This window comes from Equus caballus, chromosome 17 (assembly GCF_041296265.1).
Source record: "Equus caballus isolate H_3958 breed thoroughbred chromosome 17, TB-T2T, whole genome shotgun sequence".
Lineage (NCBI taxonomy): Eukaryota > Metazoa > Chordata > Mammalia > Perissodactyla > Equidae > Equus > Equus caballus.
In genome coordinates this window covers 39,115,962-39,139,218 of record NC_091700.1, presented here as the reverse complement: position 1 = coordinate 39,139,218, position 23,257 = coordinate 39,115,962, and the positions used below count along the sequence as shown (strand labels likewise).

The 23,257-nt window shown below is 39.1% G+C and overlaps 2 protein-coding genes across 3 annotated transcripts in view; one reads left to right on the top strand and one right to left on the bottom strand.

The window, feature by feature from the left end:
• Nucleotides 1–23,052, top strand: part of LOC138918370 (phosphatidylinositol 3,4,5-trisphosphate 3-phosphatase TPTE2-like) — a 159,338-nt gene extending 136,286 nt beyond the window's left edge. The window contains exons 42-48 of the mRNA XM_070239622.1: nucleotides 5,771–5,832; nucleotides 7,630–7,710; nucleotides 11,316–11,421; nucleotides 16,249–16,340; nucleotides 19,061–19,156; nucleotides 21,140–21,207; nucleotides 22,786–23,052. Coding sequence (XP_070095723.1) covers nucleotides 5,771–5,832; nucleotides 7,630–7,710; nucleotides 11,316–11,421; nucleotides 16,249–16,340; nucleotides 19,061–19,156; nucleotides 21,140–21,207; nucleotides 22,786–22,897 — 617 coding nt within the window. The 3' untranslated portion in view covers nucleotides 22,898–23,052. The remainder of the gene's footprint in view (nucleotides 1–5,770; nucleotides 5,833–7,629; nucleotides 7,711–11,315; nucleotides 11,422–16,248; nucleotides 16,341–19,060; nucleotides 19,157–21,139; nucleotides 21,208–22,785) is intronic.
• LOC138918381 (mitochondrial ornithine transporter 1-like) overlaps nucleotides 1–23,257 on the bottom strand; it is a 139,371-nt gene that overhangs the window by 106,295 nt on the left and 9,819 nt on the right. The window lies entirely within an intron of this gene.

Below are 23,257 nucleotides of genomic sequence, written 5' to 3'. Positions count from 1 at the left end.
ATTTCTTTGTATCAACTATTTTGTGTGTTGATTTCTTCTTTTAATTCTATCAACTTTTGCATTTTATATTTCATAATGTGTTGTTAGGTGCATGCAAATACATTATTATATCTTCTCAGTGGGTTATTTCTGTTATAAATTTTTCATCATTTTACATTCAACCTTTCTGTGTCATTTTGGTTTAGATATGTCTCTTTAAAGAGCATATACCTGCATCATTAAACATGCAATCTCAGTATCTTCATTTTCAATGTATTTATTGCAATTGCTGACATATTTGGACTTATTTATGACATTCAACTATATGTTTTATATTTACCACAATTTTTCTATGTTTCTTTTTATCTACTTTCCTGCATTCTGTGGATCCTCTCACCCTTTTGTTTTTCCTATAATAGTTTATTTTGAGGTTTCTTGGCTTCAACTCCTACCTACCAGCTTGACTCCTCTCTCCATTTCTGATCCTCTGAGTTTACCTTGCCTTTTTATTTTTGAGTTCAGCCATTTTTTTTCCTTATCATTTCCATATGTTTGATACAGAGGTGGAAGTTTTCAATCTATCATTGGTGCTCAAACTATCATCTTGATTTAGAAATAGTCTTTTTAACTTTCAATCATCTTTGTTAGATTTCTTGAACTTTAATGCAAAGAGTACCCAGATTTAATATTCTCAGTACCCTTGTAAAGAAAACTCTTTAGATTTCTTAGAATAAATATTCTTTTATCTTTTATCGGAAAATGTAAGAGAAACCTCCTTGCCAGATTTGCCAGATAAATAACAAAATACCTCAGATGAAGCAAAAAAAAAAAAAAAAAAAGGTTCCAGCAAAGAAAACTCCAAAAACAGTGATCCAGGTGCAGTGAAGAAATACTGAAAAGACCAGAGGAGTCAAGCAAGCCTGCAGGTGACTGGAAAAGGCAGTCACATCAGTGGGATATAAAGGAGCTCAAGACTAAGATAGATACATTGATGTAGAACAGTCTTTCTCAAAGTGTGCATATTATTATGCAGTTGGTAATGGTGGGATAATTAGCATTGAACTGTCCAGATTTAAAACCTAGGACCATCGCTAACCATTTAGGTGAGTTAGATAGCCATTCAAAACCTCAGTTTTCCCATCTGTAAAATGGGAATTGTAATACTTACCTTAAAGGATTGTTAAGAAATTAAAATGAAGTAATGCATATTACACTGTGTAGTAGAGTACCTGATTCATAGTAAACAGTGAGTAAATGGTAGCTATTATAATTATTAAAATAGAGTCTAAAGACAGCCAGCACCAGAATCGTTAACGAGGAGGAAGTGACCATAGCAAGTGTAGACTAGAGAGTCAAGGTGCTTGTCTGTAAAAGGACAGAGAGAAGTTAGTTGTCTGAGCATTTGGGGCTGATAGTGAGTGTTGTTTATAAGATAGGGTAAGGGGAGCTGAATATGTTTATTTGCCAAGGGAAAGGAGTCAAAGAGAGGGAGTGGTTGAAGACACAGAAGAGTAGGGCCTGATAAAGTCAAAACCCTGAGTTGAGAGAAGGGGATGGGATCCAGAGCCCAAGTGGAGGATTTGGCTGAATTAAGAGGAGAAACTCCTCACAAGTGAGATTCAAGGGAAGAGGTGTAGTCACAGGAATAGATGTAGTTACGGGAAGCTTGTAACGGGGATTCAGGGAGGCAACACGTTATCGGAGATCCTGCCTCTGGGAAGAAAGAAATGAAGACACAAACTCAGAGTCAGTGGGAAGGCAATTGGGTTGGCGACCTAAGGAATGTAGGGAAAATTTCAACCAAATTCTAAGGGAACCAAGAAAAAGAACTGACTAGCACCATTGAGAAGTGTTTTGGCTGCAGTGAGGGTCTAGCTTAAGTGTCAGACCATTAATTGACATTATTACCAACATGAAAAGTTGTGTGATTTTTCTCCAGTGGTTCTCTGTATCTCTGGTGTTTCTGCATCTCTGTTGTCTCTACATTTCTGGTGTAGGAATGGAGGAAGTGGGTGCCCAAATGGACCCAATATTAGGTTTTTACAGAATGGGCACAGCAAAAGGACCAGAAGCAAGAATGGCAATGTTACTGGCACTGTTATTTAGTATTGGTAAAACCAACAGTGAAATTGTCCGTCATACTTCTAGGTGGATGAGGAAGTGAAAACAAAATGAGAAAAATGAGTGGCCATGGGACTGGATGACAGGATAAATTGAAAGAGCAAATATATTCATTCATGCCTTGAACAGCAGATCCTGTCTAGATGCATTTATGTGACAGTGTACAAAGCAGATACATGCACATCTCCCATGGAGACCACAGTCTATTGTTTACAGAGAAAATATATGTATTAGATGGTGACACGTGCAATTGAAAAAATAAAAATAAGGAGAATATGTAATGGGAGAGAGGTTGCTAACTGATATGTAGATGGTCAAGGAAGGTCTTACCAATACAAAGACATTTGAGCAGAGACGTCATACAAGGAGTACTGTGAACGTACAGATGTGTAGGGAAAAGTGGGTATAAAGAGTATCAAGAGACTATCAATGAAATAAATCCACCAGAACTTGGAAAATTCACATTGGGCTTGAGTGATCATAGCTTTTCTTTATGTGTATGCAACAAATCCATTTAAGTATATTTGTGTTAAAATTTCTCCCTAAATTAACACCAAGGTTACTGGCTTACAATTTGGGAAATGCACTACCTCCTGATTTGCAAAGCAGGAAATGAATCAGCTCTAGGCTATCCACACCTCTCCTGCTCTCCACCATAAGGAATATCCAGTGATGCTGAGGAATCTCTTTTGCAAGTTTGTCCAGTCAGGAATTCTAAGTTTTCTGGAAAATAATTCCACTGGGCCCAAGGACTAGATTAACTGAGAACTCTCTCACAGCTTCATCGGCTATCTTTTATACGTGTCTTTTACCAATGTTTAGTCTATCCTTTTCAATTGGATTTTTTTTCCCGGTTGAGAGACTAAAAAAAAAAGAAAAGAAATTGAAAAGTTGCAGTTATCAAAACATAATGATTAAAAGCACAGGCTTTGAAATAAAAGATCTAGGTTTAAATCCCAACTATGCCGTTAAAGAATTTTGCGGCATTGAGTAAATTACTTAAACTCTCCATGCTTTAGTTTTCTAATAGTTTTCTAATGTGGATGATGACAGTTCCAACCTCATGGTCCTATTTTAGAGATTAAATGAAATGTGAAAATTATCTATCTGAAAGAAGTATCAATGGCTTGATAATATTGGCCATTATTGTTATCCTTCAACTGGTATGCTATCAGTTTTTAGCAGCAGACTTATCTTTCCTGAGTCTTTTTCTAGTAGATATACAATGAACATATTTTTATTTAAATAATAGGAGTGAATGTTTAAGCGTCTCTAGCTCTTTCAAAGTCTTTTTTAATGGATGCTACAAAGTACATTTTCATTTGAGACATTCATTGTATCAAGTAAGGCAGTCAAACTGACAAAAGGCTATTTTGGTCTGAATATCTTGAATGAGAAATTGTTTCAGTTACATGCTAAGTGCTTTAAACAACTCTAAGGGATACACACACACACACACGTACATACATACATACATATATACATACATACATACATAGAGCTACCACTCTTGGTGTCTGGAAAATCACCTCAGTACTCTGGTTATAGATTCAAGAACTTGAAATATAAGATCTGCCTTGTGAGGAAGGGTGATGGACACCACTTGAGAAAGAATAAAGTTTAAGGATTGTTGCAAAAGGTCATATAAGCTGGCATTAAGGTATCTAGCTATTTGACTATGTGAAAGTTTCTTAAACTTACAGAACCTCAGTTTCTCAGTTTCTTTATGCCAGGTTGTTTACCTCACTGAGGTGTTGTAAAGATTATATGAGATCTGTTAAGCATTACCCAAATGTTAGTTGTTATCATTATGAAAGCCAAAAATTGTATTATATTTAGAGGTGCAAGATGCTTTTGCCGACTTCAGGATAACAAAAGCTCTCTTACGACTTCCATCTGACCAACTTGGTGGATTATTTCACGTTCTCCATTCCCTCCATAAACACACCTATTGGTGTCCATTGGCATGTTGAAAACTTGTAGCTAGTATGCTTCTTTTTAGTTTGCCTATGTGTTTCTGCTTCCACCAGTGTCTGCCAGTTCTACTTGTTATTATACTTATGTCAAATAATCAAATATTATGTAGATCTGTAAAATGTCAGAGTGAACAGAAAGAGTTACAATTTTATGAAACCTAAGTTGAATGTTTCAAGAAGATTCAATGAAGCTGACTGCCTACAACCAAAATTGCAGCTGAATTAAATGCAAGTACGACTAATGTAAAACATTGGGAGAAAAATTCCAGTAGTAAAATCTAGAAGGATCCTGCACCTAGATTGCTCGGAAGAATCTGAAACTAGAAATATGGATGAGGCAATGGTTTATACCATGAGTCTGGCCTTTCCAAGAAAAAACTCCAGTTGGGGGCACTCAAAATGTTAAAACCTTCGTCCAATATCAGAAGTTTAGTGAATGAATGTACATTTATGTTTTAAGTTAAAATAAAATATTGGAGGCAAGTATGTATCATTTTTACGATTCCCCGCTGTACACGACTTGACTGGATGAGAGAGCATCTACTTTGTCTGTGCTTGTACTTATCTACAGTCACAAGGACATGAATCTGCAAAAGTTTTCTTCAAATGGGAAAATATCAGAGTTATAGAGACCAGAAATGTCCTTGAAAATTGAAATGTTAACAGTCTATACAACTGAGAGCCAGGTTGTTAATGGTCAGTAGCTTCCTTTAGCAAGAAGCTTTTATTTGTAATAGCAGACGGTGGTACAAAGTCCTCTTTGGAAGCACTTGGCTTAGAATAGTGTTTTTCAAACTATGGGTTGCAAAATAAGTTTAGTAGTCCATTAAACAAACAAACAGAAAAGGACTAGAAAATAGAGTGCATCTCAAGTTAGAAGAGTAAGTTTGGAATTACATAAAATAAGTTCAGCATATACTGGCTAAGACAAAAGCTACAGATCATCGTAAAAATAAAAGTAACATGTTTTTTAAACTCAGATTTTGTATGGCAGGACAAAAGTATCAATTGGAATAAAACATAAGAGACTTCGAGAATGAAATGACATGAAATCAAGGGTTTGCTTTACAATGCTATAGAGGAAAGAGAGAGAAAGAGGGAGAGAGGGAAGAAAGGAAGGAAGAAGGAAGAGAAATTAAACAAGTACAGCAATATAACATGATAATTATAGAATCTGGGAAACAGGTATATGGGGGTTCATTATACTACTCTTTTTACTTTCATATATGTTTTGTAACACACTTAAAAACTCTAATGAAAATGTAAGGAGTAAAGGGTATTCAAATACTCGATAGTGTTTTGGGTTCTGACCATGTTTTATCTTTTATAGGTACTTTTAGTTAGAAAAACAGGGTATGTAATTAGGTCTTAATTGGTAAGCAGCTCTTTAGCTTTGGAGTCCTAGAGCAGAGCTGATTGCTTCTGCCTATTACTGCAGCCCCCAGCAGTAGTAACTCAAGAACGGTATACACGTGCCCATGTGCGATCATGCACAGAGTTAGGGCAGAATTCCAGGTGGAACCTCTGAGCAGTGAAACAGCTTTGGCTATTTCTGAATTGAAATACTTTGAACAAGCACTTTCAGAGTGAAAGAAAATCAATCCAAAATGAACTCTTAGGAAATTTCTAAGAGTATTTTTATACCAAGTATTACCATGAACATTGGTTCACGAACTAACTGTTTTCTTTTCCAGGACGGACTGGTACTATGGTTTGTGCCTGCCTGATTGCCTGTGAAATATTTGTAACTGCAGAGGTATGAAAGATGTTACTATCAACTCTGTCCTGTGCTGATTGAATTCGCTAGTTCTGAAACCTTACTGGTAGGATGTTAAGATGATCCTTTGAGTCATGGTACTTATGAAAATGTAATTGGAGAGGTGGTTATTAGAAAGCTTGGTTTTAATACATCCTTGTTTAACTTGCTCTAGTTAGTAACTAACCTAGGTACCTCTTACTCTGGGCCAAGATGAGGGTGATGTCAGTGACATACTCACCTTGGGCACAAAAATTAAGGGAATGCCAAAAATTTTAGTAATTAAGATAAATAATATTCTAATTCAATACTTTCAAAAATAAAAATTAATGCAAAAACTCCATGATGTATACAATAGCAACATTTTAAATAGAAACAGGACTCAATGGGGGCAGGATTGAGATGAGATGAGTAAGGTCCAAGTTATGCAATTGTACAAATACTCAGCAATCTAGAGGTTTTACTCGCCTCCCCTAGTCCCAGATCTGCTGTTACTCCCACCAACTGCAGAATTCTTCCTTCCTCACAAGAATAGTACCAAGATTGATTAGGTAAATTCTCCAAAGGACCTTAAACATCCTCAGAAGTGCTAGGAAGATAGACGGTATCGTTTTTCAACTCAGAGCCAAGTCTTGCCCGAATATTATTATCTTTGCGTACTCAGTATATGTGGGGTCTGTGCCCTCTAGAAATTTGTGAGAAGACAGAGTGGGCTGTTTCTACGTCTTTAAGTAGGGTCGTCAGTCTTTTTTCTGCCATGATCTTGCTGAGAGGTTACCACTTAAAGGACACACTCTCAGCAGCTCTGCTCCTCGTTTGGCCGCCAGTCCAGATAAGAGGAGCTGTGGGTTATGCACAATGCCCAGCACTCTAATTCCACCATCTTCTTTTTTTCTAATTTGAGACACACAAATTATAAAATGGATGTTCTAGGACAGTGTTTTTCAAACTACGGATCATGATCTATCAGTGGGTTGTAAATCAACTTATTGGGTTGTGACCAGCATGTTTTTTAATAAAATAAAATAGATTAAATAGAAAATGTCAAATGGTAGTATTATTTTGTGAAACTTTTGTTTCAGGGGTGTGTGTGTGTGTGTGTCCTAGGTTTATTAATGTAGATTGTAGCTTTAAAAATAAAAAGATCAGGGCCGGCCCGGTGGCACAGCGGTTAAGTGTGCACATTCCACTTTGGCGGCCCGGAGTTTGCCGGTTCGGATCCCAGCTGCGGACATGACACCGCTTGGCAAGCCATGTTGTGGTAGGCATCCCACATATAAAGTAGAGGAAGATGGGCCCAGATGTGAGCTCAGGGCCAGTCTTCCTCAGCAAAAAGAGGAGGACTGGCAGTAGTTAGCTCAGGGCTAATCTTCCTCAAAAAAAAATAAATAAAATAAATAAAAAAATACAAAGATCAAAAGCCATTGACCCAGAGCCCTAGACTGAGAGCCAGAGACCTATGCTCTGGGCCTGTGCTCTCTCAACTGGCTGCATACGTCTCCGTGACAGGTCACTTGGTTTTCTTTTGGTCTCAGTCTTCCCCATTTGTAAAATGGAAAGGTAGGAAGAAGGACCAGATGATCCCTAAGGTCTTTCCAGCTCTGAAACCCCATGTCTTTATCAGCCTTTGGATGAGAGCAGATCTTCATGTTGCCTTCTTAGTTTTGTTGTATTGGATAGCCTCTGCCCAAAGACCGCTGATTTAAGGAAATAATGTGCCTTGGAAACTTTAAGAGTACCTTATATAGGAAAGGAGAGTGAAAATGAGCCATGATTGGATTGTCCCCTTTTCTATAGGAGAGCCTTTATTATTTTGGAGAACGACGAACAGATAAAACCAGCAGCTCTAAATTTCAGGGAGTAGAAACTCCTTCCCAGGTAAGTTTCTTTTTAAAAAAAGGTGGGTTCTTTGGGGAATTTGGTTAAGATTGGTGCCTATTACTTAGTTTCATTTAGACTTTTCTCCTTTGGTGATCAGGTAGCAGCACTTGGGTGCCCCGTGACAGGCCTGGATCCTTCCCAGGGCCCGAGAGCCATGCCTATGGCATGCCTGTGCTTTGCAAGCACTGAGTTCTCCCCAGAGCATCCTGCTTTCCATTTTATATTGGTTATTGTTTACAGAATTCAGGAGTTGATTCCCCTCCCAAAGTAGGAAGGTCCAATTCTAAGGTTCCAGACCTCTGAAAATATCTAAAGTCATCAGCCTTTTATTTCCCTGCAGAAAGGAACTGAGTCTTTCACAAACCCCTACTGGGACAATTCAGCCCTTGCAGAACATCACAAGTGTGTATGTGCACACATGTGTGTGTGTGAGAGAGAGAGAGAGAAAGAGAGATGGGGAGGCTGTGTTTTTAAACAGAGAGAAAAGAGGAAATTAACATTTTTCAAAAGCCTATTATATACCAGACACTATTGTACTTTTACATATATTAGCTCATTTAATATTCAGACAACCCATGTGAAATATATGCTATTACCCTATTTTTTCCTTTTGAAGACATTTTATTGTGGACTTTTTCAAATATAAGAAGTCAAGACAGGGCCGGCCTATGGCCAAGTGATTAAAGTTCCACACATTCTGTTTCTGCAGCCCAGGGTTTGCAGGTTCAGATCCCAGGTGCAGACCTACTCCATTCATCAGCCATGCTTTGGAGGCATCCCACATACAAAGTAGAGGGTGATTGGCACAGATGTTAGCTCAGGGACAATCTTCCTCAAGCAAAAAAAAGAGCAAGATTGGCAATGGATGTTAGCTCAGGGTGAAACTTACTCACACACACACAAAAAGTCAAGACAATCATATAATAAATTCCTTACAGTCACCTCACCACTTCAACAATCATTTCATCATGTAGCCAACCATGTTTCATCCATTCTCTCCCCATTCTCCTCGCGCGTGTGCACACACACACACACTCACTCTCCATCCTTTCTCTATACCTGGATTATTTTGAAGGAAATCCCAGACATCAGATCATTTTATCCCACAGATATTTTAGTGTGACATCTAACATAAAGACTCTTTAAAAAACCCTTAAAACCATTTATCATATCTAAGAATATTATACCTTAATAATATCTTAATAATTTCAAATGTCTACTCCATGTTTAAATTTCCACAATTATCTTTAAATCTTTTTTTAAATTTAGTTTGTTTCAATCAGGGTCTAAACAAGGGCCACACATTTCATTTGGTTTCTTTGTCTGTTAAGTCTCTTTTAGTTTATAGCTTTTCCATCTCTCTTCTTTATTCCTTGTACTTTGTTTATTGAAGGAACTTGGACATTTATCCTATAGAGTTTACAACATACTAGACTTTGTTGAACCACGCTAAGTGCTTTGTATTCATTATCTCCTTTAATACTCTCAATAACTCCATGAGAGGGCACCATTGTGATTCCCATTTTACAGATTAGAACATTGAAGTTCAGCGAAATTTTTTTGAACCAAGAACTCAAGTCTAGATCTGTCAGACTCTGAAGCCCATTATTTCCCATCCTCTGCACAGCATCTCATCTGTTTTTGCCTTTTCTATATTGCCTCTCAAACCGAAGTGAGAGTTGGTTGGCAATTGTTAAGTAGATGTGGATGCGGCTGTGAAAGAAAGTTTTCTTTGAATGAAGTGATGGGAGCTGAATAGATAACCTTGGCCTTGTTAGCTGGCTCTGGAAATTTAGTAACTGCTGGCTCTAGAAATTTAGTTTGGGGAAAAAGAACTCAGCCTTATCCACTGATACTTTTCTGCCACACCCAAGAAAAAAAAAGATAGTAATAAGCTATAGGCTAAAAGTAACACTTGAACTTACTGAAGCCCAGCTCTAATCATGACATTTCCATGCTCAAAATCCATAATGGCTCCCCTCTGCCAAGGGCAACAAATATAAACATTTTAATCTGGCATCAAGATCTTATTTTTCCAACCATTTCTTCCATAATGTACATTCACATGTCCTACGCTCTAACACATTTGGACCATTTGCTGTTTCTCAGCCTGGTACCACTTTATACCCACATGCTGTTGCTCATGTGGACCCTTTTTCCTGGAGTCCTTTTCTCTTCCCAGCCTGATGTAGTCTCTTGCTTTTTCAGTTTTTATATCCCTTTGTGTTTCTTTTAGGGACTAAGTGACTTTATATTATTCTCTAGCTATTTGAAGTGGCGACTTCTCTGCCCCTTTTGCAGACAAGGCCCATGTCTTACCCATCTTCCCAACCTTGGCATCCCAAAGCACCTCTTATAGTATCTCCTTTGTTTGTAGTGAATGCTTACTAAATAGATGCTTGTCTTATTAACTTCTGTTACAAACCCTGTTGTTTTAGGCTGAAGGAGAAGGAAGAGTGAGAGTAAGAGCAGCTTTAGGGCCATGATGGGTTACATCCTTTAATGAAAGATCAAGAATCTAGTGGCAGAAGCCAAGGGGACGCTAGATGCAACTCCTTCAAGGACTCTCGCTGTACAGATTCCCTTCCCCATTTCTTCTGTAGTCATGCACAGTTTCTCTAACTTTGGTCCAGAACTGGCACTCCCTAGGCTACAACTGAATCTTTTCTGATTCACTGGGAGAGCAATACAAGGACCCGGCCCCAGGTTTCCGAGCTGTGTTGGCAAAGCCCCAGGACAGAGTTCCCTCCATGTGGGGAGGTAATTCTCAGATACCATCAAATTCTGACCCTGCATTGTGGGCCATTCTACAGACTACATTTCATCCACCTCTGAGTTAAGAAATTGCAAGAGCGCTTCCCTTGACTGGCCCTTTCCAATGCAAAGTATGGCAGTTAATTTAACACTTCTCATTGGGTGCAGAAGAGTCCGCGAACTTTTAAGTCCAGTTGATTCAGTACCTCAACTCTTCAGCTTCTTGAAGAAAGATTCAAGGAGAGAGCCCTTGTGAGCAGCCTGCCACAGGAGAAGAACTAGACTAAAAAGGACAGGGCTTCCTTGAAAATAGAATTGGGGAAATGCAAAGTGAAGGAACGAGAGAAGAATATGTATCTACCACTGGCCTAGAGAAGTCTTCCTCTTGAGTTTTCACATCTGCAGTTCTCTCATGCCTAGGAGGCGACTCTCCACCAAACCACAAGCCTTCCTTTAACTCCGTCACAGTCAAGCTTCTACCCTTGGATCGACCTTTTTCACAGTTGCAGTTAGCTGCATCTCACTGTAATGTTGTTGAAACTGCTTTGTTGGTTCTGGTTGGTCAACCTCTCAATCATAGCAGCCTATAAGCAACACCTGGCTCCTTTCTTGTTCCTTCCCCACAGCACTTAGTTCAGTATCTTTTTTTAAGGTAGATATTCAGTCATGAGGCAACATATATAAAAACGCCTATAATGGCATGTATGTAGATTCATATAATGTCATCCAATAAATGTTTCCTTAATTAATTACTCTCCTTAACAAGTTCTATGTATAGAAAAAAAATCAGGAATGCTGACTTTAGACTTTTCATCTCCACTTAAACTGAGGCTTCTGTTGTTTTGCAGAATAGGTATGTTGGATACTTTGCAGCTGTGAAAAATATCTACAATATGAATCTTCCTCCAAGAAGGATACTTATGATAAAAAAAATTATTGTTCATTCAATTCATGGTAAGTGCTTTAGTATAATTGGAAAATTGGGCAGGAAGGCCAGTGTTCTTACTATTCGAGAGAGTTTCCCTTACGGTTATATAAAACAGACAATCCCAACTCACAGTTGCCTTTTTATGTATCCTCACATATGAACCCCTCCCCCTGGAATTTCCTATTGGCCTAGCAGTGCTGTGGTCATATTAGCAACCCTTAGACATCTTCTCCGTTCCTCTCCCATCACCACTTTGGGGGGTCCATCCCCTTCCCTTTTCTCTTGTTCTTATTGCTGCTCTGGTCTCAGCCCAGGTGGACTTTTCAGCGTGGAACCTCTGATGCAGAAGAGAGGAAGGGCCTGTGAGCCCTGGAGACCACTTCTCTCTCATACCCACCTCTAGTTCAGGGATGGTCTTGGCAGCAGCATCTCTACCATTTTCTCACCTACTCCTTTCAGAGACCCTTTGTTTTCTCACCACCCTGGTCTCTCCTTTTGCCCTCCCTCCTCCACCTGTAGCCCCCTCACTCTCAGCAGCTCCATCAAGATGTCTTAAATGCCCAAACAGCAAATGAATTTTGTTGCCACAAATTCTTTTTACAAATAACTACCGAATACCTGCTTTGGGCCAGCCCCATGCTAGTGTTTCTCTGCCCTTAAGGAGTCGCTGGGTGGTTAGCAGAGGGGCGGAATGAGTACAAAGATAAAGAGCTGACCACAGTGTTGGGAGCACACAGAGTCTGGGCCCCACCCAGCCTGGGGGTCAGGGAAAGCTTCTTGAGGGGACAGTGCTTAGATCTTCCCTACCTGAATCCACATGAGCCTGGAAAGGGTTGAGAGAAACCTGGGCTGTATCGGGTGTCTTTCAACGCCCCAACTGTTACTGATTTTTACCAGGAGTAAAAATCCTTATAAGCTTCAAAAGAATTGATGTTTGCCTGCTTCAAGAATGATGGAGAGAGACTGGGATCCACCACCGCCCAGGGAGGCAGGAAAATTGGTCAGATCGTCCATCTCTGGGACTTGAGAAAGAAAAGAAAGGAAGGAAGGGAGAGGAACTGGCCTCAAGTCCCATGTCTCTATTTCTCCATCACTCACCTCTCTTTCCTGCACAGCTCACCTCCAGGAGGTGGGAAGGCAGGGATGTCTCAGCAGAAAGGGGATAGGGCCTCACTCTCACTGCCAGAGGTGCAGCAGGGGGTGAGGCTTCTGATCCCTAAAGCAACAGCCAGATTGCAGACCATGAGGAGGTGCTGAGTGCTGGACCTCTCATGGGTGGAATGGTGCCAGAGCATTGGTATCCACCCAGACAGCCTAGTGTTTTCAGCCTTCTGAAGAGTCACACAAAGTAAGATCTAGATATTTATTTTTTTTTAACATTTCATCCAATCATTTACAAATGAAAGAATCTTTAAATAAATATATATAAACTACATAGTTGAAAAGATAGATTACAGTTGTTAAAATATAAAATGCTTTTTTCAAATTATTTACATACCTCCTCCATGCACACACACCCACCCATATCACCACCACCAAGAGGTGGTGGTGAGGAATTTTGGTGGATTACCACAAACAGATTATGTAGGTTTCTGGCTTCTGAAACCAACTTCAACCTAGTAGCATTGTTTCTGTGGGAAATTTTGGTCTAGATTTTCAAGCAAGCATCATGCAGGCAAAGCCTAGAAACACAGCCTGTTCTAGCAGGAGGCTGCCCAGTAGAGGTCAGAAGCGCTTTGCTCCCCTTCCTTCCCACACTCAGTGGGGCCCTGCACGCTAGACTGCAAGGCTGCTTTATTCCACAGAGTGAGAGGCAACACAGTTGGCTGTTGGAGCAGTTTCTTCCTCTAAGAAATTTAAACCCAACTATAGACCAACTGGATGGTGTGAGAGCCTGTATGGTACCTGAGTGCACACTCTGCCTCAGTTTCCTCTTTGTTAACAATGGGAATAACAGTATCTATACAAACTTCTGTGAGTATTAAACTATTCAAAACAGGCAAACAGGCATTTAGTCTAATGGAGTTTTTTTTAAAGATCGGCACCTGAACTGTTGCCAATCTTTTTTTTTTTTTTCTGCTTTATCTTCCCCAATCCCCCCGGTAGACAGCTATATATCTTCGTTGCACATCCTTCTAGTTGTGGCATGTGGGACGCCGCCTCAACGTGGCCTGACGAGCAGTGCCATGTCCACACCCAGGATCTGAACCAGCGAAACCCTGGGCCGCGGCAGCGGAGCGCGCGGACTGAACTGCCCGGCCACGGGGCGGCCTCCTAGTTTAATGGAGTTTTAATGCATTTCTCTAATATGAACAATGAGAATAAGATTAGTTTCTCAAAATCCTAAGCTTAGAAATGTTTCTAATAAGTTCTAGAATTTCATATGTTGTTCCAGTCTGATATTGTATCCTAAGACTGTGACCTCTCTCTTAATATTTTGAATTTTATTTCAACTCTGTGGAGACATTTAGTAAAACCATAAGGTGCAGATGTGGTGAACAGAGGAACTAACCCAAATTTTTAAGTACTGCAGGTGAAAAATGGAGAATTTCATGCATTTGGTTTCCTAATCTCGGGCTAACATAAAATAGAGGATTTTAAAAGTCCAATTTGAGATTCCTCATGAAGACTTCCAGATAGAAAGTTGTGACCTTAGCAGCTGTTCAGTACAATGTGGGTCTAGGCTTGTGGGGCCAACTTAAGAAGGCCTCTATGGGAAGTTAAAATTCTTGCTGCACCATGTAAATCATCAGGCCAAACCTAATGACACCAGCCTTCTTTTGGAATAATAATCTTCCTTTCAGATTGTTTTGATCACAACAGAAAGGGGATGGGAGACTGTCAGGAAAAAGTGTGGAAGACTTTGAAACAGGCAGTATCTTGTCTAGGGTGCCCTTCCGTGGTTCCCTCCACCTCTCATGGTCTTTAAGCTATTCTACAACTCTGTAAGTTGTAGAAAACTGATAATAATGCAAATAAGTTTTGTACATAGAAATGCAAATTAGTTGTGTTCAGTGAAAAGTGATTGATTGTTGACAGTTTTATATCTGTAAATTCATCATTCCTTATTTGCCTATAAATGTGCAGTACTTTGAACCAGCTGTAACATTTTACTGGTTCCTTATTAATTAAGGAGTTAAATAAAATTTTTAATGTGTGTTAAAAAAATGCAAGGTACAGGACAGTACTATGGTATGCAACAATTTCTGTAAGACAAAAGGGGGCAGTAATGTGTATTCATATTTGTGTGTGTGTACACATATAAAATTCTCTGGGAGAATATATATTCATATTTGATTATGTATGCATGAAAAGCAAGAAACTAATAGTAGTGATTATCTCTTTGGGGCTGGAGAACTAAACGGGAAGATGGGTGAGACAGAGACTTTTCACTTCATCTGTTTTACCTTTTATTTTTAAGTCATGTAAGTATACTTCAATTATTTAAAAAATTTGAAAGGTGTGAGAATTAATTTAAGCTTATAAATCAATGCCCTTTTCTTGTCAGCTGATAAGCATTTGACTTAGTTTAGTTCTACATTTTACTGATCTCTGGTAGACATCAGTAGGAAGAAGATTTGCAACTGGAATAGGACAGAGGGAGCTGAGGCAAAGAAACCATGATTCCTAATGACAAATCAATAATACAGTATTTGGGGCTGGCCCCGTGGCCGAGTGGTTAACTTCGCATGCTCCGCTGCAAGGCGGCCCAGGGTTTCGTTGGTCTGAATCCTGGGCATGGACATGGCACTGCTCATCAAACCACGCTGAGGCGGCGTCCCACATGCCACAACTAGAACGACCCACAACAAAGAATATACAACTATGTACCGGGGGGCTTTGGGGAGAAAAAGGAAAAAAATAAAATCTTAAAAAAAAAAAGGCTATAAAAAAACCATGAAAAAAAAAATACGGTATTAGAGAAAGCAACACAAACATAATATAAGATGAACAATCAAGAATGATTAGTATATGGGGGGCCTGGTGGCACAGCAGTTAAGTGCACATGTTCCGCTTCTTAGCGGCCCAGGGTTCGCCGGTTCGGATCCTGGGTGCGGACATGGCACCGCTTGGCACGCCATGCTGTGGTAGGCGTCCCACATATAAAGTAGAGGAAGATGGGCATGCATGTTAGCTCAGGACCAGCGTTCCTCAGCAAAAAAGAGGAGGACTGGCAGTAGTTAGCTCAGGGCTAATCTTCCTTGGGAAAAAAAAAAAAGAATGATTAGTATATGACTTTATTTGAATATTTGTTTTAGTTTTGTACCTTTAGTTCCATGCATATTTAAGTGAAATATGCAGGGTTGAAAGGAAAACAATAAAAATTAATTGGAGGCTTGAGAAACCAGCCCTTTGAGGAAATGCTAAGGGAAGTGGGCCATTGGAATTGAAAAAGGAGCAAGAGACCATCTGTCTGTAAATACATCCTGAGCACCGTAGAAATGTTTGGATCCAGCTATTCGATATTTTCAGAGACTGCGCTAGGAACTGGACTTAAATTTGTTAAGAAACATCATGATTAGAAGTCTGAAGAAAGAAACACATTAACAAGGAAGGTTGCAAGTCACCTTTTCTATTTTTTTTTCTTAGAAAGATGAAAAGATGAGATTCTAAGTCTTAGAAGCTGACCTATATGACTTTTTATTTTTCTCCAGCCTTATAATGTCTGCTTTAGGAGACAGATTTGGGCTTAAAGCCTTGTCCTTCAAAGACAAAATCTATGCATGTCCCAAATGTTTCTATATTGACACGTTGTTAGCTGGGATAATCTTTTCTCATTTTAATCCATAATTTTAATTGGGGAGACATTTTGATCTTTGCTCTAACCAGCCTAACTTTTTAATTTCATTCAGGTGTTGGAAACGGAAATGGACGTGATCTGAAAGTGCAAATAATAATGTGTAAAAGGATTGTCTTTGTCTGTGCTGCTTCCAAGAACTGTAGGGTAAGAGAAAGCATGTGAACTGAAAATTCTGGTATTTGTCTCAATCTCAATGTCAAATCAGCATCTTGACCTCCCCAGACCAGTGCTCACCACAAAGAGAGGCCAAGTTGCTTTCTGGTTACCATCCGACTGAGTGTCCCTAGTCAGAGCTAAATTAAACTCACTGCTCAAACTAGTTTTTTCAGGGCATTTTCCAGAATATATTTTCAGTTCAGAGTGTTGCATTGTCTTTCATTTTTCCATAAATGTCAAGCAGTTTCCCAGGAATCTACCAGAGTATTTTTTCTTTTTAAAGGAATCCTTTTGGTGTTTTTTTTTTTTTTAAGATTCGCACCTGAGTTAATATCTGTTGCCAATCTTATTTGATTTTTCTTCTTCTTCTCCCCAAAGGCCTCTCCCCCACCCCCTGCCAGTACGTAGGTGTATATTCTAGTTGTAGATCCTTCTGGTTGTGCTTTGTGGGATGCTGCCTCATGGTCCTTTTATTGGATGGCACTGATTGTGAAATTTTAGTGTGCATGAAAATCACCTAGGAGCTTGTAAGATGCAGATTCCTAGGTTGCACCCCAAAAGTATAATTCAGGAAATTTGGAATGGGGCCCAGGAATCTCTAGACTTAGTGATGTCCCAAGTCATTCTAACTCAGATGTCCCATGGAACTGCTCTGTGAGAAACAATGCAAGAGGAATCTCTTTACCCAAAGCAATGGGAGCTGGTAGTCAATGTTTTCTTACATGTTGGAGAAATGCCTAAGACTATGGACCTTTTCTGAAGCAATAAGCAAGCTTCCTTAATGGGTCTAAGAAAAATTAACTTTTAAAATTCTCTCTCAGGCTTTTGTCTCTAGTTCTACTATTACCTCTCCAACAGCACTCCTTTCCCTTCTTTTTGTGCCCCCCTCCCAACTGAGGGCACTCACCGAGGCCTGATCCTTGGCTTTCTGCTCTTCTCTCCACACATACTCTATTATTGGTTCTGTTCATCCATCCCCCTGGCTTAAACTATAATTTTTTTCTTTCATTCACTCAATATATTTATGAGCACCCACTGTGTGATAGATACTGGAGCTACAACATGGACAGTCTCTGCCCTAACAATTCAAACACATTTGTCGATCCGTAGTTATCAAATGAGCTTTTCCTCTGCTTCTGCAAATGACACCAGCATTCTCTCGCTCAGGCCTTCAAATTTGGTATTATCTTTGGTTCTCTCTTTGCCTTGGCCCCCTATATTCAGTTAGTCACCAATTCCCGCTGATTATACCTTTGAAATCTCTCTTCACTCTCTCCCTTCCTTTCTGTTCCCATTGCTACCACCTAGTCTAGGACCTCATTTGCTCACGCCTAGATTTCTACAATCATCTCCTTACCTTTTCTTTCTCCTTATAATGCAGTATATAGGATCCTGCAATATGCATCCTGAAATACTGCTCTCATTGTGAAAAGCTTATAGGTAGAGCAGAAGACAAACTGAGTGCCCATGGTCAAAGCCAGTTACTATATTTGGCTCAGTATTCTTATCTGTAAAATAAAGATTACATCTCAAGTGTTGTGAGGATTAAATTACATAATATAGTTGAAGTTGCTTTGTGAGCTATTAATCACTAAATAAATGTTATATGTGATAATTATCAGGCCACTTTGTCACAAAGGAAATGCCCCACCATATTCTTCAACAACTTCCTTCTTATTTCCCTGGCTCTTCAACTCTCAAGATACAGCCCTATCATACCTGAGCTTATTTCCATCATAACTTGACCTGCAGTCTCCACTCCAAGTAGACTGGGTCCCCTTTGGCCTTTGGAACACAATAATGTCTGATTCATGTTTTTGTTGGTCTTTCCTCCCCCTTCCCCTTTCTGGCCCCATCCACCACCCCCAGCTGCCTCCTGCCTGAACTGGATTATCTTTTCAATGCTCTTCTTCATTTATACAAGTCCTTCCATGCCAACTCAATTTCTACCCCCTTAGTGAAGCTTTATCATTCTATACCTCTGGTTAACCTCCCCTGAAGCACACAACAGCACACTCAGTCTTCATCATACAACTTGACACGTCATTATATGCCATGCTACTATTGTTCCTTATGTGTATAGCTCCCTGAAGCGTCAACTGAGTCTGCACCTTCTTCTGTATTTTTCACAAGGTCTAGTATAGACCTTTCTCACTGTGGTGCCACTATTATACAAGGATGAAGCAATAACAGAAATATTCAGTATAGCTTCAAAGTTGCTCATTCCAGAAACTTGACATATCTTTGGCCACTCCATCCAGCAGTCTGCTAGGAACAAGGCCTATGATCCCATCAGCAATCACAACATTTTGGATAGAACGTGACCAATTATGCATTGCTTTTTGAATGTGAATATCAACTTTAAAATTGAGCTTCTTAGCATGTTCCTAATATATGAAAATTGAGTGACACACATTCAACAGTAAAGTTTACTTGGTAAACCTCTAATAGAAAATTGAGTACTTGCTTTTCAACAGTGCCCCACCATAACCCTCAGATATGTTAGCCTTTCAAAAATGTAAACAACAGTATTGCAACTTTATAGAAATAATGATTAACGTGTAGATATACATGTGATGGGGCTGTGAGACCAAGAGTACTCAATAAATATAGGAAGCCTCAATAAGTGAACGTGAACTTCACTGTTCTACTCATTATCTCATTATTAGCTAGGTTTATAGTTCTGAACTCCATGTATTCATTCACAGATACATCATGATGTAGAAACAGACAGAGTAATAATTACACCTGTTAACTGTCCACCTCTGTATGATGACGTGAAAGTGCAATTTTTCTCTTCCTCCGTGAGTAATCAAGAAACAACCTATGCCATTATTCTTGTCTGGTCTTTGATTCTGGTTTGGGATTTCCTTTGCTACAATTCCCAACAAGGGAGATGATAGGAGATGTCAATCCCTAGCCAGGGAGAGGGAGAAAAGAAAAGCAACAAGTCAGATCTATAATTTTTTTTTAAAAGAAAAGCATATGTAATTTTAAAATTCTCTTGCTCATTTGTTTTTTCTAAATTCTATACAATTTGCATGGATTAACTTTCAAATAAGAAAAAAATACAAAAACCAAGATGTTAAAACAACAAAGGTATGTTTTACGCTATAGCAGTGATCACATTTTTGTTTTGTATCTTTAAAATACATCGCTCCCCAAGGGGATGCACTATAATTAGTGTTCGGGTGGTGAACATGATGTAATGTATACAGAATTTGAAATATGATGTACATCCGAAAAAAATAAAAATTAAAAAAATAAAAAAATAACACTAGCTTGTGCCAAACTAAAAAAAAAAAAAAATTAATCACTCCCCATAATTTACAACATACTTTAAAGTGAGGGAGATTTTATTTTCCTCTGAATTGATTTACAATACATTGTAAATGGTAGTTTTAATCTAATATTTACTTTATGAAAAACTGAACGTCTGCCATTGTCATTACTCTGAATATCATGTATATAGTTTATATTGATAGTCATAAAATGTGTGAGTAGGGCCAGCCTGGTGGTGCAGCAGTTAAGTTCGCACGTTCTGCTTCGGCGGCCCGGTGTTCACCGTCGGATTCCGGGTGCGGACATGGCACCGCTCAGCAAGCCCTGCTGTGGCAGCCGTCCCACATATAAAGTAGAGGAAGATGGGCACGGATGTTAGCTCAGGGCCAGTTCCTCAGCAAAAAGAGGAGGATTGGCAGTAGATGTTAGCTCAGAGCTAATCTTCCTCAAAAAAAATGTGTATTATTCTGTATATAACAAATTTCTAAGCCTCAGTCGTTTCATCTTCCTATTAAATCACCAAAGAGAACTGCCAATAAGTAAATATGCTGATCAATTTAAAACTTATTTCCTGTGCCTTCCTTCAGCTGCTGCTTGCTCCCTGTTGGGAGAGAATCTGTTAAGTACTGAAATGGTAAATATGTTGAAGCAAGTGACCTGGATTGCTCCCACAGTGGATGGTTACCCCTTGAATAATGGACCAGTTTGAATTCTCTATCAGTGGTCTCTACACCAAGCAGAAGCACTGGTGTAACGGCATTGACCCAGGGGACATTAGTAATACCTGGCCTTTGTGATTTTCCAGGGCCATGAGATGAAAGCACTTTCAAAAAATTTAGGTATTTTTATCATCATCAATAATGATGGTTAATTATCCAATGCAGCTGCTCCTTGTAGAAATGGACAATATATTTGGGCATAAATAATCATAGATCCTTAGTAGATTCTGTTTAGCACTATCTAAACCAGATTAAAAGACCACTGTCTACATTTATAAATACCTATCACGGAAAAAATAGATTTCCTTGAAATTTTTGGTAGAAACAGCAAAAGAACAGCAGTCTCGGGCCGGCCCAGTGGCGCAGCAGTTAAGTTCGTACGTTCCGCTTGGACGGCCCAGGGTTCACCGGTTTGGATCCCGGGTGCGGACATGGCACCGCTTGACAAGCCATGCTGTGGTAGGGGTCCTGCATATAAAGTAGAGGAAGATGGGCACAGATGCTAGCTCAGGGCCAGTCTTCCTCAGCAAAAAGAGGAGGATTGGTGGCGGATGTTAGCTCAGGGCTGATCTTCCTCAAAAAAAAAAAAAAGAGCCGTCTCTTAAAGCCTTCTCCTTTGCGTGTTAAGTGTAATGTTAAAGACTGTAAGTGCTGCATATTTAATGGCTACAATTGTCTGATAAACATGAATAAAGGAAGGAATTTTAATCACTTTGGAATGATTAGTTCTTGGTATCAATTTTACTATGAAAAATAACCTTTTATTTTTAAACCATGTCTTTTTAGAATATTCCTAAGTACTATGACAAATGCCCGTTTTTCTTCTGGTTTCATACATCATTCATGAAAAACAGGTATGGCTATGATATAATCCAGTAGAAATGCCTTCATCTTCAATGTATGTGTAAGGTGAAATGGCAAGTCTTTTGCTGATTACCCTAAGCTCAATTTATAGAAACCAAAAAGTCCTCTAGTCACCACTCTTCATTGCCTTACTCATCTTAATCTGAGTATTTAAAAAATATGGTTATTCTTGAGACCCCCTGTTGCATCATCCTCAAGGTCTATACCATAGGACTGCATTATAAGTTAAAATGTATTCTAATCAGATCTCGGGTGTGGTGCTAAATCCCTCCCATGGAAGTTTAATATGAGTCTGCTCAGTACCTCGAATATGGCAGGTCCTCAGTATGTGTTGATGTACTGATGACCGGCCACCACCAAATTCTCTTCCAAAAGAAGGCATCATCTAGCAAGGCTTCAGCTAGTTTTAAAAGCTGATTGACTCATTTATATCAATGGCAGAAGTTATAAGACACAATAAGTACCATAAAGACAGCTAAAAAAATCATTAATAGTCTCCCATTTAAAATGATTTTCTAATAACTAAATTGGGAAAGCTTTTTTAAAAATTAATTGATTTGAAGATTATTATTCCAAAGAATCTTCTACCATATCTGGAAACTCATTCCTGAGTCTATAAGTTCTTCACTTTAAGGAGTATGTTTTGTGGTGCTGAAAATTTCAGATCATTGGTATCACCATACCATGAAATACAAAAGGAAAGTAATATCCAAAACATTGTGCAGGTGAGTTTTGAAGAAGTGGTTGTGACTGTACGTGGCATGAATTGATAGTTCTCACTACATGCAAGCCTAGTCTTTCCTTCAACCCTGAACTACATCTAATCACACAAGTCCAGTGAGGCAACACTGAACTGAACATCCAGCCTACACACTTACAACAACACACATTTAATGGGTTCTGATAGACTGAAGTTTGGATTTAATGGAAAATTTCTAGCAATTTTTTCCCTAGATGTTTGCAAACAATAAACTTTGATTCCTAACAGGAACAAAGTCCCTCATATAGACATCTGGGCAGAACGTCACTTGATGCTACTCCTGAAAAGTGGTTCTTGCTAAGAACAGTTTTTTCCTTTAAAACACCATAATCATATGGGAGAGGCAACAAATTAGATGACTTTTCTCCTCACTTATGTGTTTCTAAAGATTTAACATTTAAATTTCCATACTACCTAGTAAAGCTGTTTTTATTAGTTACAAGATTCTTAATCAGCTGAAAATGCCAGCTTCATCATTTGAAAGACACTCAGTATTTTATTACTCTGTTTTAATACACATCGAGTCTCTCTGGCTGATTTGTCACATATAGAAACTTATTTTATTAAACCCAGATGTCATTAACTCCATTACAGGCAATGTTAAAAGAATTGACGACATGTTGTTACTGCTGTGTTACTGAGGATTAAGATACTTTGCGTCTCCCTAGAGAAGGTGGGAGGACGGGCTCTGAGAAGGGGCTGAGCCTAACCGTGGCCAGGTCTCTTCTAAAGCTCTAACAAGCGGGCCCGGCTGCATGGCTTTCCTCTTAGCCCAAAATTAAAGGTAATGATTTTTTTTCTATTCTAGGCTTTATCTTTCAAGAAGCGAACTGGATAATCCCCATAAACAGAAGACATGGAAAATTTACGGTCCAAAGTTTGCAGTCGAGATATATTTTAAAGCCAGAACTAACGTCTGACTGAGCACAGTGTCCTTTCCAGGATAGAATCACGTCTTTTCAATCCCTACTGCACGTTGACATCTTAAAAACCTGTCTCTTTGACAGTATACTTTTATTTACATATATGTACATGTATTAAGAAATCTGTTAAAAATATAAAAGGTAAAATGTCAGTGGCAGTTTTTTTTTCTTCTTTGAAGGAATATACTTCACACATAGTTTTCATCTGTATTGAGATAAATTTGGAACACAGTACACAGGAACACTTGCCAGCCCTGGGGGTTAGTGGTTAAGATTCAGCGTGCTCACCACTGCGGCCTGGGTTCGTTTCCTGGTCAGGGAACCACACCACCCCATCTGTCGGTTGTCATACTGTGG